General features: G+C 25.5%; 1 protein-coding gene across 1 annotated transcript; it reads right to left on the bottom strand.

Annotated features, from left to right (window-relative positions):
- Nucleotides 1-766: 766 nt before the first annotated feature.
- On the bottom strand, nt 767-12,192 carry LOC132921468 (FACT complex subunit Ssrp1). Its single transcript, XM_060984510.1, has 13 exons — nt 11,975-12,192; nt 11,016-11,201; nt 10,733-10,948; nt 10,301-10,479; nt 9,980-10,219; nt 9,539-9,667; nt 6,650-6,941; nt 6,401-6,582; nt 6,224-6,347; nt 5,183-5,377; nt 3,931-4,182; nt 1,277-1,366; nt 767-1,212 (listed from the first exon to the last, which is right to left on the bottom strand). The coding sequence occupies exons 1-13, from the start codon at nt 12,020-12,022 to the stop codon at nt 1,087-1,089; spliced, it is 2,259 nt and encodes a 752-aa protein (XP_060840493.1). The 5' UTR covers nt 12,023-12,192; the 3' UTR covers nt 767-1,086.
- Nucleotides 12,193-13,976: the final 1,784 nt, after the last annotated feature.

Genomic DNA, 13,976 nt, shown 5'->3' with positions numbered 1-13,976 from the left:
TTTTATACGTCATATTATAAATTATTACAAACAGACATACAGTAATAAATTATAATATTCGCATTTATTTTATACAAGTTGGTAACTGGGTAAGGGTATCCATGACTCCTAATTATACCAGCTGACGATTGTTTAAACAACGAAATGTGTGTCAATCGAGTTTGCGTGCATTTAATATTTATTAATTATTTAGACAAAAATTCCAGTTCTAAGTACTACAATTAGCCACCAATATAACATGCATTCTACAGGTGTTTCGTTTTTAAACTATTGCCATTCTGCATTTACCATCCATTATGGTGTTATTCTTTATTATAATATGGTACATAGGTACTGTTGCTGTAGTAGTGTAGTACTGACAGTACTGTACAATATTGTTGTGTATGCTGCAACCATACTCAATTATATATTAATTAAAATATAATGATATGAATTTGTATAGATATTATAATATATTATACAACCAATGGTATTAGGTAATATAATATATTATTATTACACTTTCAAACCTTCTTAAAGAGTCGACTATCCATATAGATTGTTTGTTAAATGATTAACAAGTCCTTAACCATTGTGTGTTAAGTATTGTCTAAGATTTCAGTCTAACTGTTAAGGTTAGATCAAAATATTTTATTATTTAAATACAATAGAGTTAAATAAATCTGATACATTTTCTGGCTTCATCGATTAACTAACATTTAAATTTTAAATCTTCAATAGGTCTCAAAAAGTTTCAATGCATGGTAAGTAATGACTAATAATTACATTTTCAGTTATCATTAAATTTATTTTATTTTTACATTTTTGATCAAAACATTTCGCAAAAAAAAAAACAATATATAATAACATGTAATTTTTTTTTCATAAATGTACTGTACATAATTCCATTAATACTTTATTCAATAGTAATAAACATAAAACCAATTCTCAGGTATAATTATAATTCATAATCAACTAGATTTATGAAATTTAAACGTGGATTAATAATATGTTTTGTTTAATTTTGTAATAAAAAAAAATTGATCACAAAAAATAATAAATAACTTATAATTTGTTGTATGCTAATACAGGTCTAAAAAATAATATTTAATCGGAATCACTAGCATCTGAAGCACTTCCACTACTTTCATCTATATCATCATCTTCTGAATCACTTTTACTTTTTTTCATAGATTTTGACTTTTCTTCTTCACTTGATCCATCGGATGACTCCTAGACACATTTACAATTAAACATTTTGAAAATTTAATATGAGTTAGTTAAAAATATAAATTACCTTTTTTCTTTTTGATTTAGAAGATTCATCCTTTGTTTTTTTAGATTTGACTGGGGATTTTTTATCATCACTTGAGTCATCCGAAGATTTCTAGAGATAGAAAATAGTTATTTTTTATTTATGGCCAGAGTTTGATGTGCATAACAATCAATATTCAAGAATAGTGCATAAAATATATATTGTATCAACAAAATGAAAAATGTACAGCAGGCTTGAAGACAACATTAGTGACAAATTGTTAACAAGAAGGTCTTTCTATCGCACATGTCTGTCCATAATCAGTGCATATTAATTGAATATTGGCATCCGTCATTGTATTACCGTAATACATTTTCTTAAGTTTTATTAACAAATTTATTGTATTATAAATTTTTAGATTCTGAACGAAGTGAGGAATGTATTGATTTTACAATGATGTATGTTTTTTTTGTGTCTGTCATCATGATTTGGAGTAGAAATAAGGCTTTGATTTTTGACTTCAGCCCCTCTTTGAAAAGGAAAATTCATCTAGTTGGTATTTGGGGGGGGGGGGGGTAAAAATAAAAAATTTCCAGTAGTTTTCAAAAGCGTTAAGAAAAACCCTAAAAAAGTGACGGAAAAACGGGAATTTTTACGCATAATCAGTTTTCGACAAAATCGATTTTTTTATTTTGCTGTAACTCGAAAACGAATCATTGTAAATACTTGAAATTTTCAACAAATGTTTATATAATCGTTATCTATTTACGATTAAATTTTCAAAATATTTTTACTTTTTTTAAGCTATTTATAGACCTTTGAAATTTTCGATTTTTCTAAGTTTTTTTTTTTTTGAAATGCCTATAAAAAAAATTTGGCAATCCAAAAAATCATTAAAATTTATTAATTTAATACAAGGTTTATTATAAATTATACTTATCGTAGTGAAAAAAAAATCAAAAATCGATAGTCTCAATTTATGTTGAAAAGCATTCAAAGTTCAAATATTTACGAGATATGTTAAAATCGCGAAAATTTGCAAGGAATTTTGAAGTTGAAAATTCATAAAGTTTTCCTTCAAGTAACTATAAAATAAATTCTAACGTCAATATAGAAATAATTTTATGAGCGTATGAAATTTATTTTTTTACGAAATCACGTAAAATTACAATATATTACGATTAAATACAGGTAATAATATAATATATCCTATTAATTATTCTAGACTGACAAATCATCTCCGTTCAGAATCGTTTTTCGTAAACAATGATACCTGTCATTACATTCAAATAACACATCCATTATAGACTATAGTGACCTACTCTCTCCCATCTCTACTATACAGCAGAGCGATACCCACTTGCCCACATTTTTTTAAATCAGTTTTCAGATCATAATATATTAAAAACTTTACTTAAGAAATATAATTTTATAACGAAACAAATTTTGAGTTGATTATTATGATAGTGGCTTAACGTGATATAAATCGCACACATACAATATTGTGCCAAGTCCAATTACTATCCATTTTATACAGAATAGAACCTGTCTGTTTCAAACATGATTTTACAGAGTTTATACAATTCAATTCAGTTAAATTACCATTTGTAATTTCAAAAATTAAATTTGTGTTAAAATATAATATATTACATTCACTATTTTTCTCAATTTAAATTGTATTAAATGTACTCAACTACAAATAAAGCAGTATATATCTGTCACATTACAACATTATGATACAGTCAATAGGATTCCTAAAATAAAAAGAATCTAATAGCTAATTTTTTTTGTTTGAAAATTTTGACTATAGATATGTAGTTTAATTGGATTAATATCGGTTTAACGACAATGGATCACGAACTCACGAATACTCTTAACTATCTTATAATAAGTTGAATAATTTTTATGAAATACTTTGACCCATCCCCTTTAAAATCAATAAATCTTTTTTATAAACATCAAGTGAAGATGTATATAATAATGAAGGATAACATTATAGAGTTCCGCTTAATGTGATCATTGGTTTATAAACTCAAACATTTATTGAAATCAAAATTGAAAATCCCAAACCAGTTCTTATGTTATTAATGTTAAATTAGATTTTTATAAGAATCATCAAGTACCGGATAATTGAATCATTTTTGAGAACATTTTTATCGTTTAATGGTATTTTGAACTTCCACTAAAAAGAAACAAGAATTGTTTTGAAAAAGTTAAAAGGAGCTATTCAAAAACATGTCAAAAACGATACTTTTCAGTTGTTCCAAAAGTTATAGGTTCAATATGTACATACATTATTATTTATCTATTTTTAAATAATTAAAAATCATGTATATATTATATTAAAAAAAAATGTTTTATGGAATCAACCGTTTAATAGAATCAAAATGATCCGAACCAATGTGATCACATTAAGCGGAACTCACTGTATCTATATATACTTTTGTTTGAAAATATTAAAATAAACAATTAACAATTGGTAATCAAGATTTTTACAAGACTAATATAAATCCTAAGAATTAATTACGATGTCAATCAACATTAATAAAACATTTTTTTCATTAATTTAAATTGTTTATCATAGGTATTTTTTGAATTTATGAGTTAGTTAATTTAAATAAAATTACATATTAATATATTATACTAACACATCCTAACACTATATTGCAATGTTGAATAGAATATAATTAACTAACCTTTTTAGATTTTGTTTTATTATTGCTTTTATCATCACTTTCACTCAAAGATGAATCATCGTCAGACTCAATAAACTCTTTTGAAATGAATGAACCACTCTTCACAGGTGTTGAAACTTTTTTCTGTGAAGAAGGTTTCTTTGACAATTTTTTAGATTCCTTAGATGATTCTGTTCCTCCACCAGATTCTTTAAATTCTTTCATAGCTTTCATATATTCTTCTTTAGATTTAGCTGCTTTTTCTTCATATTTCTGCATAAATAACAAATTTCATTAAAAACATTTTAATATTTAAAATCTACAACATTAAATTAAATAATTCTATGTAGACAATATAATATTGTAAAAAATAATTGGTATTATAGGTATATTTATATTTTATATTACATTTATTAATTAAACTTTTAAACAATTTTCATTCAGTGATAGTTTTATAGTTATACACAAAAACAATTTGAAAAATTAAAAAATTGAACTATTTAATAGCAATATTAAAGCAATATTTTGAAACAATATTTACATAATAATATAAGTTTTAAAGTCTTTAAGGCTCTCAATTTACCCATGTCTATCAAATAACTGCTATCGAGTGTAATCTTGCATTTTTGTTATTTTATCAACATCATTGATTAAAATATGACTATGTTTTTTAATTTGGTTTTTTACTAATAATGATATACATTATTGTTATTGTTTATCAATACCCAGAATTTTTTAATAATGTAATGCATGTCACTATGTTTTAACCCTTAACTACACGCGCTGGTGTATTTTGTACACCAATATTTTTGTTTATCTTGTTCTATTTTAGTTTTTATTTGTTTTCAGTTATTCTCCTAATCTAACCTTTTCTTATCTAATATGTAATAGTTATTAATCCATTTCAGTCGTCATTTGATGTTTGTAGCCGCACAAACAAGCTTCGTATAAAATATTTTTGTATCGGTGAACGAAATACACCGCGCGAGTAAGATATTTTTGCTTTTATCAATTATAATATAGTAATAACAAAAATTTTTTTTATTCATTTTTTTTTTTTATAATTAAATGTTAAACAATATTAAGTAGTATTTTGTTCTTTTATTAGTAAATAAAGTCAAATATATATGCAATACGACATTGATTTCTGCGTAAAACAAATTGGTGTATAAAATACACCGCGCGTGCAATTATTGAAAAAAAAATGGCGCGTGTAGCTAAGGGTTAATATGTAATAATTTGTAATGAATTTTAATTAAGAGCAATTATTTACCGATTTTTCACTGGTTGACATTTTTTTCCACAATTCACCTCCTTTTTTCGCAATTTCAACAAATGAAATTCCTGGATTATCAGATTTTATTTCATCACGTGCCTCATTAAACCATATCATATAAGCTGTTGCTGCTCTTTTTGGTCTACCATCGTCAGGTTTCTTAGCTTTTTTTGACTTTCGTGGTTTTTCTGACTAAATAAAAAATAATACAAATACTATGTTAAAATAATCATTAGTAATAGAAATTCAATTAAAAAACATACATTAAACATTTGCATAATTAAACATAACTTAAAAAATAAATAATAGTAATAACCTAGGACCTAGAAGTTCATGCATTTACATGTTTTTACGGAGTTCATCAAAAAGTTGCTTGATGAGCTAAAAATTATCTTGTAAATAAATTTCAAATTTAATATTTTAGATCAATAAGGTAGAAAATTCATTGAAAAAAACTACACTAATTGTTATGGTCAAAAAGTAGTTTCCTAAACAAATTAGATTGAAAACATAAAAATAGTAAGGAATTGTTTTGTATTTTTGAAATATTATGATCTTAAGTTATGGGGTTAGAGTGCCATATTATAATTACATATTTTAGGTTTTAGGCAAGGAAAAACTAAAGTGAATTATAATAATTTTAGTGCATGATCATCATAGATGTCTTTACACATGTACACTTAAAAAGCTTGTTCTGATAACTTTATTCTTATTATTTTGTGATTTAAATTTATTTTTGAGTCAAACCTGACACTAAGATTCTGTATATCAGTTATTTTTATATTGTTTATAACATAATAATGAAAAGTAGTTTTTTCTTAAAAAAAAAAAAAGGAGGTAGTAATGGATTTCTTTAAATTCAATAATATCTCATTATTATTATACTGATCGATAAAAAAATATTTAAATATATTTAATAATATATTCGAGACAATAGAAACATTTGTTACTAATCCAGTGTTTAATGAATACTTGTAGTATTAATTTATTATATCCTATGTTAATACCTATAAAACCCTTATTTTTAACCAAACTTACAATAGTTTTAGCTGATTTAGGTTTTTTATCTTTTCTTTTCTTTTCTTTCTTTTCCTTTTTTTCACTGCTACCTCCTTCTTCATTACCAGATTCTGATTCTGTGGTAGATGGATTACTATCAAACCTATAACAAAAGCAATATGTGTACATTTTCAAAATATATTAAATAAAACTTACTCTTCAGCAACATCACTCTCTTGTCCTTCAGGGTTGAAATCTTCATCTGTACTCTCATCTGAATCATCATCATCATCTTCATCACGTTCTTGTCCTTCACGTTTAACTCGGGCCAAATAAGCATCAGGTTCTGCTTCATTGTCAGAGTCACCATAGTCATCTCCGGTGTAAGCAGGTTTATCCTAATGATAATGTTTAAAGTTGTGTAAATGATAATTAAAAAAAAAAAAACAACATTAATTTTATTACTGATTTTCCAGTGTTTTTCACTCTCAGTTTTTTGGCATTGATGAAATCATAAAGACTTCCATATTCTTCTTTTTCTATGCTACTAAATGTATGTATAACTCCATTTTTCAGCTCAATTTCGAAGTCAAAAGACCTTGTACTACCTCCACCTCTAGCAAAATTAACACTAGAAATTTCTTCAAATCGGATGTGTATAGGGGGCTTATGTATGTAAATAAAGCCTCTTTCAAGTGGATAAACATAGCCAGCAGCAGCTTTATATGAACAGCCAATTGCGGACGTTCCAGAATGACTGAGAAAATAATAAATATAATTTTCAATAAATTAATTTGTTTACAACACTAATATAATTAATTACAATAGTATATTAAATACATAATTTTGACTGACATTTTAATATTTAATAATAAATAAATTACACATACCAAAGTTATATACTTATATTATATGCATAGTTTATATAGAATAACGTCTTATATTTAATATTTAAAAACAATTATACAATACTTATTTTTGTACTATCAAATACAAATAAACATTAGTGATTTAATCATAATATGTACATATTTTATAAATTACTCTTTATTATTTTACTAGTGTTTAACTATTACTTATAAGTTATAACAGTGCTTCTCAAGCTGTGGGCCGTGAAATATTTATTTTAGTTAAAATATTTTTGGTCATTTAGTTATTAAATAACTGACCATATGATCATTGTCGATAAAGTCTAATGTTAGATAACTATTATTTAATAATAATAAAATGTTAATTTCATCGGAAATGTTTACCTCATATTAGAGTCATTTGGATTAGACTATTGACAATGATGATCATTTTAATGATGCAAAGCCGTAGCAGTACAGTCGTGTTTCTTTGCTCGATATTGTGCATTTTAGTATATAATTTTGAAAAATTAGTTAATGATTTTGATTTGGGGGCCTTGACAGTTTTACATTAAATTTAGGGGGGCCAAGACAAAAAATTTGAGAAGCACTGACTTATAAAACCTACCATAACAATAATATTTTGGAATATAAAACTGTGGACAACAGTCATTTAAGTTTAGTTGTCAAGGGTTCTGTCAATGGATAGTCTTCCTCCTCATGTAAATCATGTCATATTTAAATTATGTTAGCCTCTGCTACTAATCACATTTGCTTATTGTATAAATGATACAGATTGTAAATATATGTTTTAATAAAAAAAAAAGTTTAGTTGAATTTATACAATTCAGATATTTAATTAATATTAAACAAACATACATCAATAGCTGGATTGGCCAAGAGATTCAGAGAATTATCAGTGGTCCAGCGACTATCAAGAATGCTAATATGAAGTTCATAACAATAATTTTTATTAGTTTAAATTGGTAAAAATGCATATAATAGGAAAATAACCAGAAAAAAAATTAAGATAAAATGGCAATTTTTACACAACAGCTTTTGAAAATCAATTTTGTTAATATTTTTTTGACAATTCTTATTTTAAAAGTGATCAAAGCCCTTGGTTGATGAAATTTGTTAAAACCAAAATTTTTAAAATATTTTGTAGCTAAAATTTAAAACAATTTTAATTTTAATACATAATGCTTAAAAATGGTATACAAGATTCTATTTAAAATCCATAAGTTAATATTTTTATTCTTTTCTTATATTTATTTCCTATAATTTTTTTTTTTTTTTAAACAAAGAAGTTAAGTTAACTGAAATATAAAAATATTTTTATGATAAAAAAATTAGCAAATACTCAAAAATAGTGGAAGGCACAATACCCCAAAACAAAACATTCAAATTATCAAATATGAAAATACAAGCATATTATACAGTATATTTTTATTTGATCTTATTAATTGTATTATAACATATTTTTTATAAATATTATGCATCTACAAAACTATGAGTTACTATGGATAATATACCAATTCATAGATACTTAGTGATTCTTTCATTAAAGAAAATTCATAATTTCATAAGCTATTAAGAGGCTGCTACACCAGCATTTGTTTTCTCTGTCTATCTTCCACATAATATAAGAATAAAGATACTCCGTATTTCTATGATTACGACTCTCTGGTTCAATTAAGGGCAAAAGCACCTATTTTATATTTTATAAAGTAGAGTTTTTCCTATGCATTGATTGGATAGATTTTTTATATTTACATTTTTATAAATATAAGTATACTTTAATTTAAAATTATTTTGATTATTTTTAACCATAAATAATTTATTCAAAATTCCAAATATTAAAAATCTATCTGGTCAATGCATAGGAAATACTCTTCTTTATAAAATATATTATAGGTGCTTTTGCACTAAACCAGACGGTCGTAATCGTGGAGATACGGAGTATTTTTGTTCCTATATTATGTGGGAGATAGACAGAGAAAACAAATGCTGGTGTAGCGGCCCCTTAAGGTCTTTGAAAATATTTTTTTACATAAATATATGTCATAGACAAAACAATATTATTTAAGTTTTTTACTTTTTTGAATTACTCCATAAATGTATTATTTCTTTTTTTACTTTTTGGAGTACTCAGATAGATAAAATAATTTAATTTTGGACAATTAGATTTAGTAGCTTTAAATATTTTAAATTTAGATGAACAGAATGGAGTGGCACTTGACTTGTTTAAACTTTAAAAGTTATAACATTTATAACTAATTAACTACTAATCAGAAATTTAATTTTAATATGCCAAAATTTTTAAAACACATGGTGTCATACAGATCAATAATCAACTTAAATATTTTAGTTTTCAAAAACTTAGTTGCTGAAACAATGGGTGTTTTTTGATGGAGAATCACCTTGAATATACTTTTAATGTATGCTGATTTTTAGATTCTGCATTTGATAATTTGTTTATAAATTTATAATAATATATTATTACCCTTTAAAACTAGCCGGTGTTGTTATTTTTCTATTCACAATAGCTTTCATAACTTGAGCAAGAACTTCATAAGTAGGACCAGATAGTTCTTTGGTTAACTTTCCTGCGTATTTTGTTTCTATTTCTTCACTAAAAATGAATTTAAATACATTCATGTTAAAAAAGATAAACCTGATGTTAGCTTGAATAATAATTATTAAGTTCAGTGGCGTATTTACAGGGAGACATAATATCTCCTCCTCCCAATTTTAAAAGCTTATATTTATATAGTTATAATTGTGATTTTTCATTTATAACTTTATCAGTAAGTAATAAATGCTGAGATATTTTGCATCGACAATTTTAGTAAATTTCCCCCCTCAAAAAAAAAAAATATATATATATATATATAAATACGCCACTGATTAGGACTAATATAAATAATTTGTATACTAAACTTACTCAGTGAATGGGAGTTCAATTGATGTTTCTTCTTCCATATTAAATAATAATACTAAATAATGGTATCTTGTTTGGCCTTGTTTAATAGGTGGATCCAAACTGACAACAAAAAATATTTGACGACCATCTTTGTGTGGTAATATAAACAAACGAAGAACAGTAGTCATTGGAATTTTGTAATCAAACGTTTTACCGTGAAGTTGGAAAAATGTTTGAAAAACTTTTATATCATATCGACCACTAAAATAATATTTTAAATGATATAAGTAATGTACATTTTTCAGTTTATAACTATAAATTAATTTTTTTAATATTAATCACCGAGGAGTAAGACATTGCATTTCCCTGAATATAGCAATCGCATCACCAGATATTGATATAACACTGGCTTGTTTCATAACTTGATCATGGAATGCATCTACTGGATCTTGGTCACCTGCAAGCTCAGCAGATGGAATATGGAATCTCATTTCGCATAGACTGACTGGTGTTTCATCGTTCTATAAAACCATAAACACATATATAAATTATGATATCAAGTAGGTACACAACTTAATAATTCAGTTAATTGTCATTAAAACTGAACACTCAAACTGAGCTTAAAATTAACCAAAGAATGACAGTTTAAATTGCATAGTAATATTAAAATTATGCTGTAAGTTTTAGTTTATACCTTAAATTTCTAAGTATTAGTCATTAATCAATCAAATAAGTTTATGTCACTGTAAGATTCAAAATATTCTTTTATTTTACCTGATGAAATTCTAATGTAACTTCATTTTTGCCAGTAGTACACTGTGATACGTTGTTTAAAGGTATTTCAAAAGCAGTTAGATTACCAATATCAAAACTCAATATTGATCCATTAAATTTAGTACTACCCCAATTCCAGCCCTTAATGGCTAGTTCTTTTTCTAACATATCTAAGCGATATGTGTTTTTGAAATACTTGGCAATTTTATCTTGATCCTATAAAATAAGAAAATCATTTTTTTAAGATAATATATATACATAAATAAAGTAATATTATACTTACAGACTCATTGAAGCCACAGTATCGATGAAGATTACCATTTTTTAAAAAGATTCTGATACCACAAGTACCAACTAATTTTTGCCAATTAACAAATTCTATATCAGATGATGTTAATTGTTCCACTTTACCAGTTTTTACATTTTTAAATACAATATTTTGCTCAGTAAATTTTAGTCTTCCAGTGCACTGAAATAAATACATACATAATCAAAATCAATAATACCTATATTAGATTAAAAATTTGAAATAAATTATCAAACGATAATTTTTATATTTATACTAATACTTATATTTAAGACATTAAAAATGTATTCAACACAAAAAACTACATTTATAATATTATATATCCATGTATTATTATAAATGGTATAATATCATTTAACATATTAATAGATAAATATCCATCAAATTATTTTTAAATATGTTGACTTGAGCAATACAATTAAATTTTAATCAACGAAAGTTATTTACTTTTATAGGATATCATAACATTTCATATATATGAACTAATCAGGGGTTAGTTAATGTACATTTTATTCATGAGTTACCTTAGAAGTTTGGAACTATAATATATGTAATAATATCAAATTTTAAATTACTGATTTAATACAAAAAAAATATTGTATACAAATTTTATTGTCATATTTTTTTGGTTAAGTTTATTACATGATAAATTGGTTTTCATTAATTTTATTTTTTTATTGTTAACTAAACATTTGATTTAATAAATCATTTTAGTCATGAGAAAATTATATCTCATAAAAATGATCATACCTAATACAGTGACTGGTATTTTTAAAGAAAATAATATCTTAAATTACATTGTGAAACCATGATAAGTTTATTAAAATTAAAATATATTTTCTACTGTTAAAATATTCTTCATTAAACGGATAACCACATGACATAGTATGACAATTTCATCTAACCACAATAACACAATGGAAAATACTACTTACCATAATACCCTTAACCTCAGCACGAACATCTTGGAATTCCAAATCCATATTTAAGTATATATTGAATGAAAAACTTCTCAATAGTCAATACTCAAAACATGGACAGTTTTAAATGTAAAAGTTTATCCAAGTGGGGAATGTAAAGAAAATAAATAATGCACTAACGTCTAACGCATACAGCCAGCAGTTGTATGAAATACAAATTTGTAAACACAATGTTATATCGCAAACATACGACGCGGGAAATTGATAACAAGTTGATAGTCGTTGATTCGAGGAGATCGAATATACGTCGGCGTCGATTTTATAATCTCCTTTTTTAGTTGTGACTTCGGGCCATGGCTTAAGATAATCTTAAGCCATGAAACATATTTATTGCCATTCAATAATCGTGGTTACTGGTTAACAATTGTTAATAATGTCTGTGGTTCCAGTAGTATGAGTACCATGATTAGTTGATAGTTCCATTAAGCATTAATTATTGTTTATTCCAATGGGCAATGGTTTTCTATGCCAAAAACTGACAAATATGTCGCAGACATAGTAACGAAATTTGGTCATGTTTGGGGGGGGATGAAATGTTTTTACATTAACCTCCCCCCCAACCAAAAAAAAATTGTATTTAATATTTATCATACGCATCTCCTTCCAGAGCTGCAATAAATGTAGTTTTTTTTTAAAAAAAAAAAGGTCACGGACCACGGAGGATACCAGTACGGCGATACGATACCTAACCCCCCCCCCTGTTATACCACTGGTCGTCAAGTATCTACCTAGTTATCCTCTTGGTAATAAACTAATAAATATTATTTATATTTTATAGGGACTAGGGAATAGAAGATTTTACTATTATGTACCTATATTATTATACCATTTATTATATTTGAACGAACCTCTTCTTAAAGCATTCTCTGACTAGGATTTGTAGACTTGGAGCTATATACCTAGGTAGGTGTGTAATTACATGGAATAAATACAGTTTTGTACTTAATGTATCAATACATATATTTTTTTTTCATAACGACATTTTATATTTTAAGGCACTGAATCTGAACCCGTGTGAAAAAATTGTCGTTCTTAGTTGCGTTTAGTTTTTAAAATTGAAAAATTGAAAAATTTGTTGTTTTTCGAAATAGTTGTTAGCTTAGTAATAATGTTTTAATTAACTACCTACTTTATTTTATTTTTTATTAGTTTTGTATTGTTCTAATAAATAATAATATTTATTGAGTATTAAGTGCAAGTAAAGAAAAATTACTATTCGCGTCAATGGTTACTTTGAACTTGTGAACAACTATGAAATAATTGCATCGTGTAAATATAACTTAAAAAGTAAGTACGAGCATTTTGACAATCAAAATTATTTATTTGTTATAGTTGTGTAGTGGTAACATTCAGTGTACAAAATATGTTATACTAGAAAAAAATCAACAAATGATTACCTATTTTTAAAGTTATGTAGATTGTAGAGGTTATAAAGTTTCTCGAAAGAATAAATTTGTTTCAGATTTTTTAATTACAACCATTGATTATAAATAAAATAACAAATTTATAAATAATGGTACAGCTTTTAATAGAGAAACCATTTTGTGGTCAAATATCATATCCTATTAAGTACCTTATGTTTTGTTGGAGTTTTTTTTTATCGATATTTTAACTCTGATGATGTAAGTTATAGCATGGTATAAATACCGTAGTTATAGGTTGTCGTTATACAATAATACAATTTAAAAATGCATATAATTCTTTTCGTTATTTGATTGAAATATATTTGCTTTACATTTTTTGATGAAAAGTATTTGTGTACGTGTGAAAATCCGTCAATGACTTTCATCGCTAGATAGCGGTACCATATATGTAGGTACTATATATATTTAAAAAAATTTAATTTTCAGATTTCCTATTTTTGCACCGAAATCTAACCAGGCAAGATCATTTAGATAATAGGTACCAATTAGGATGAAGGGGGGGGGGGAGAATGATCGAAAATTTTACGGTTGAA

Source organism: Rhopalosiphum padi, chromosome 2, assembly GCF_020882245.1.
Source record: "Rhopalosiphum padi isolate XX-2018 chromosome 2, ASM2088224v1, whole genome shotgun sequence".
Taxonomy (NCBI): Eukaryota; Metazoa; Arthropoda; class Insecta; order Hemiptera; family Aphididae; genus Rhopalosiphum; species Rhopalosiphum padi.
Note: the sequence above shows the minus strand (reverse complement) of the source record. Positions and strands in the feature narration are given on the sequence as shown.

Excerpts from the sequence above, each read along its gene's own strand:
- LOC132921468 (XM_060984510.1), bottom strand. The coding sequence starts at position 12,022 with ATGGATTTGGAATTCCAAGATGTTCGTGCTGAGGTTAAGGGTATTATG. Across the intron at positions 10,220-10,300 it reads ATGCAATGTCTTACTCCTCG|TGGTCGATATGATATAAAAG; the intron begins GTGATTAATATT and ends ATATTATTTTAG. Across the intron at positions 1,213-1,276 it reads CTAAATCAAAAAGAAAAAAG|GAGTCATCCGATGGATCAAG; the intron begins GTAATTTATATT and ends AAATGTGTCTAG.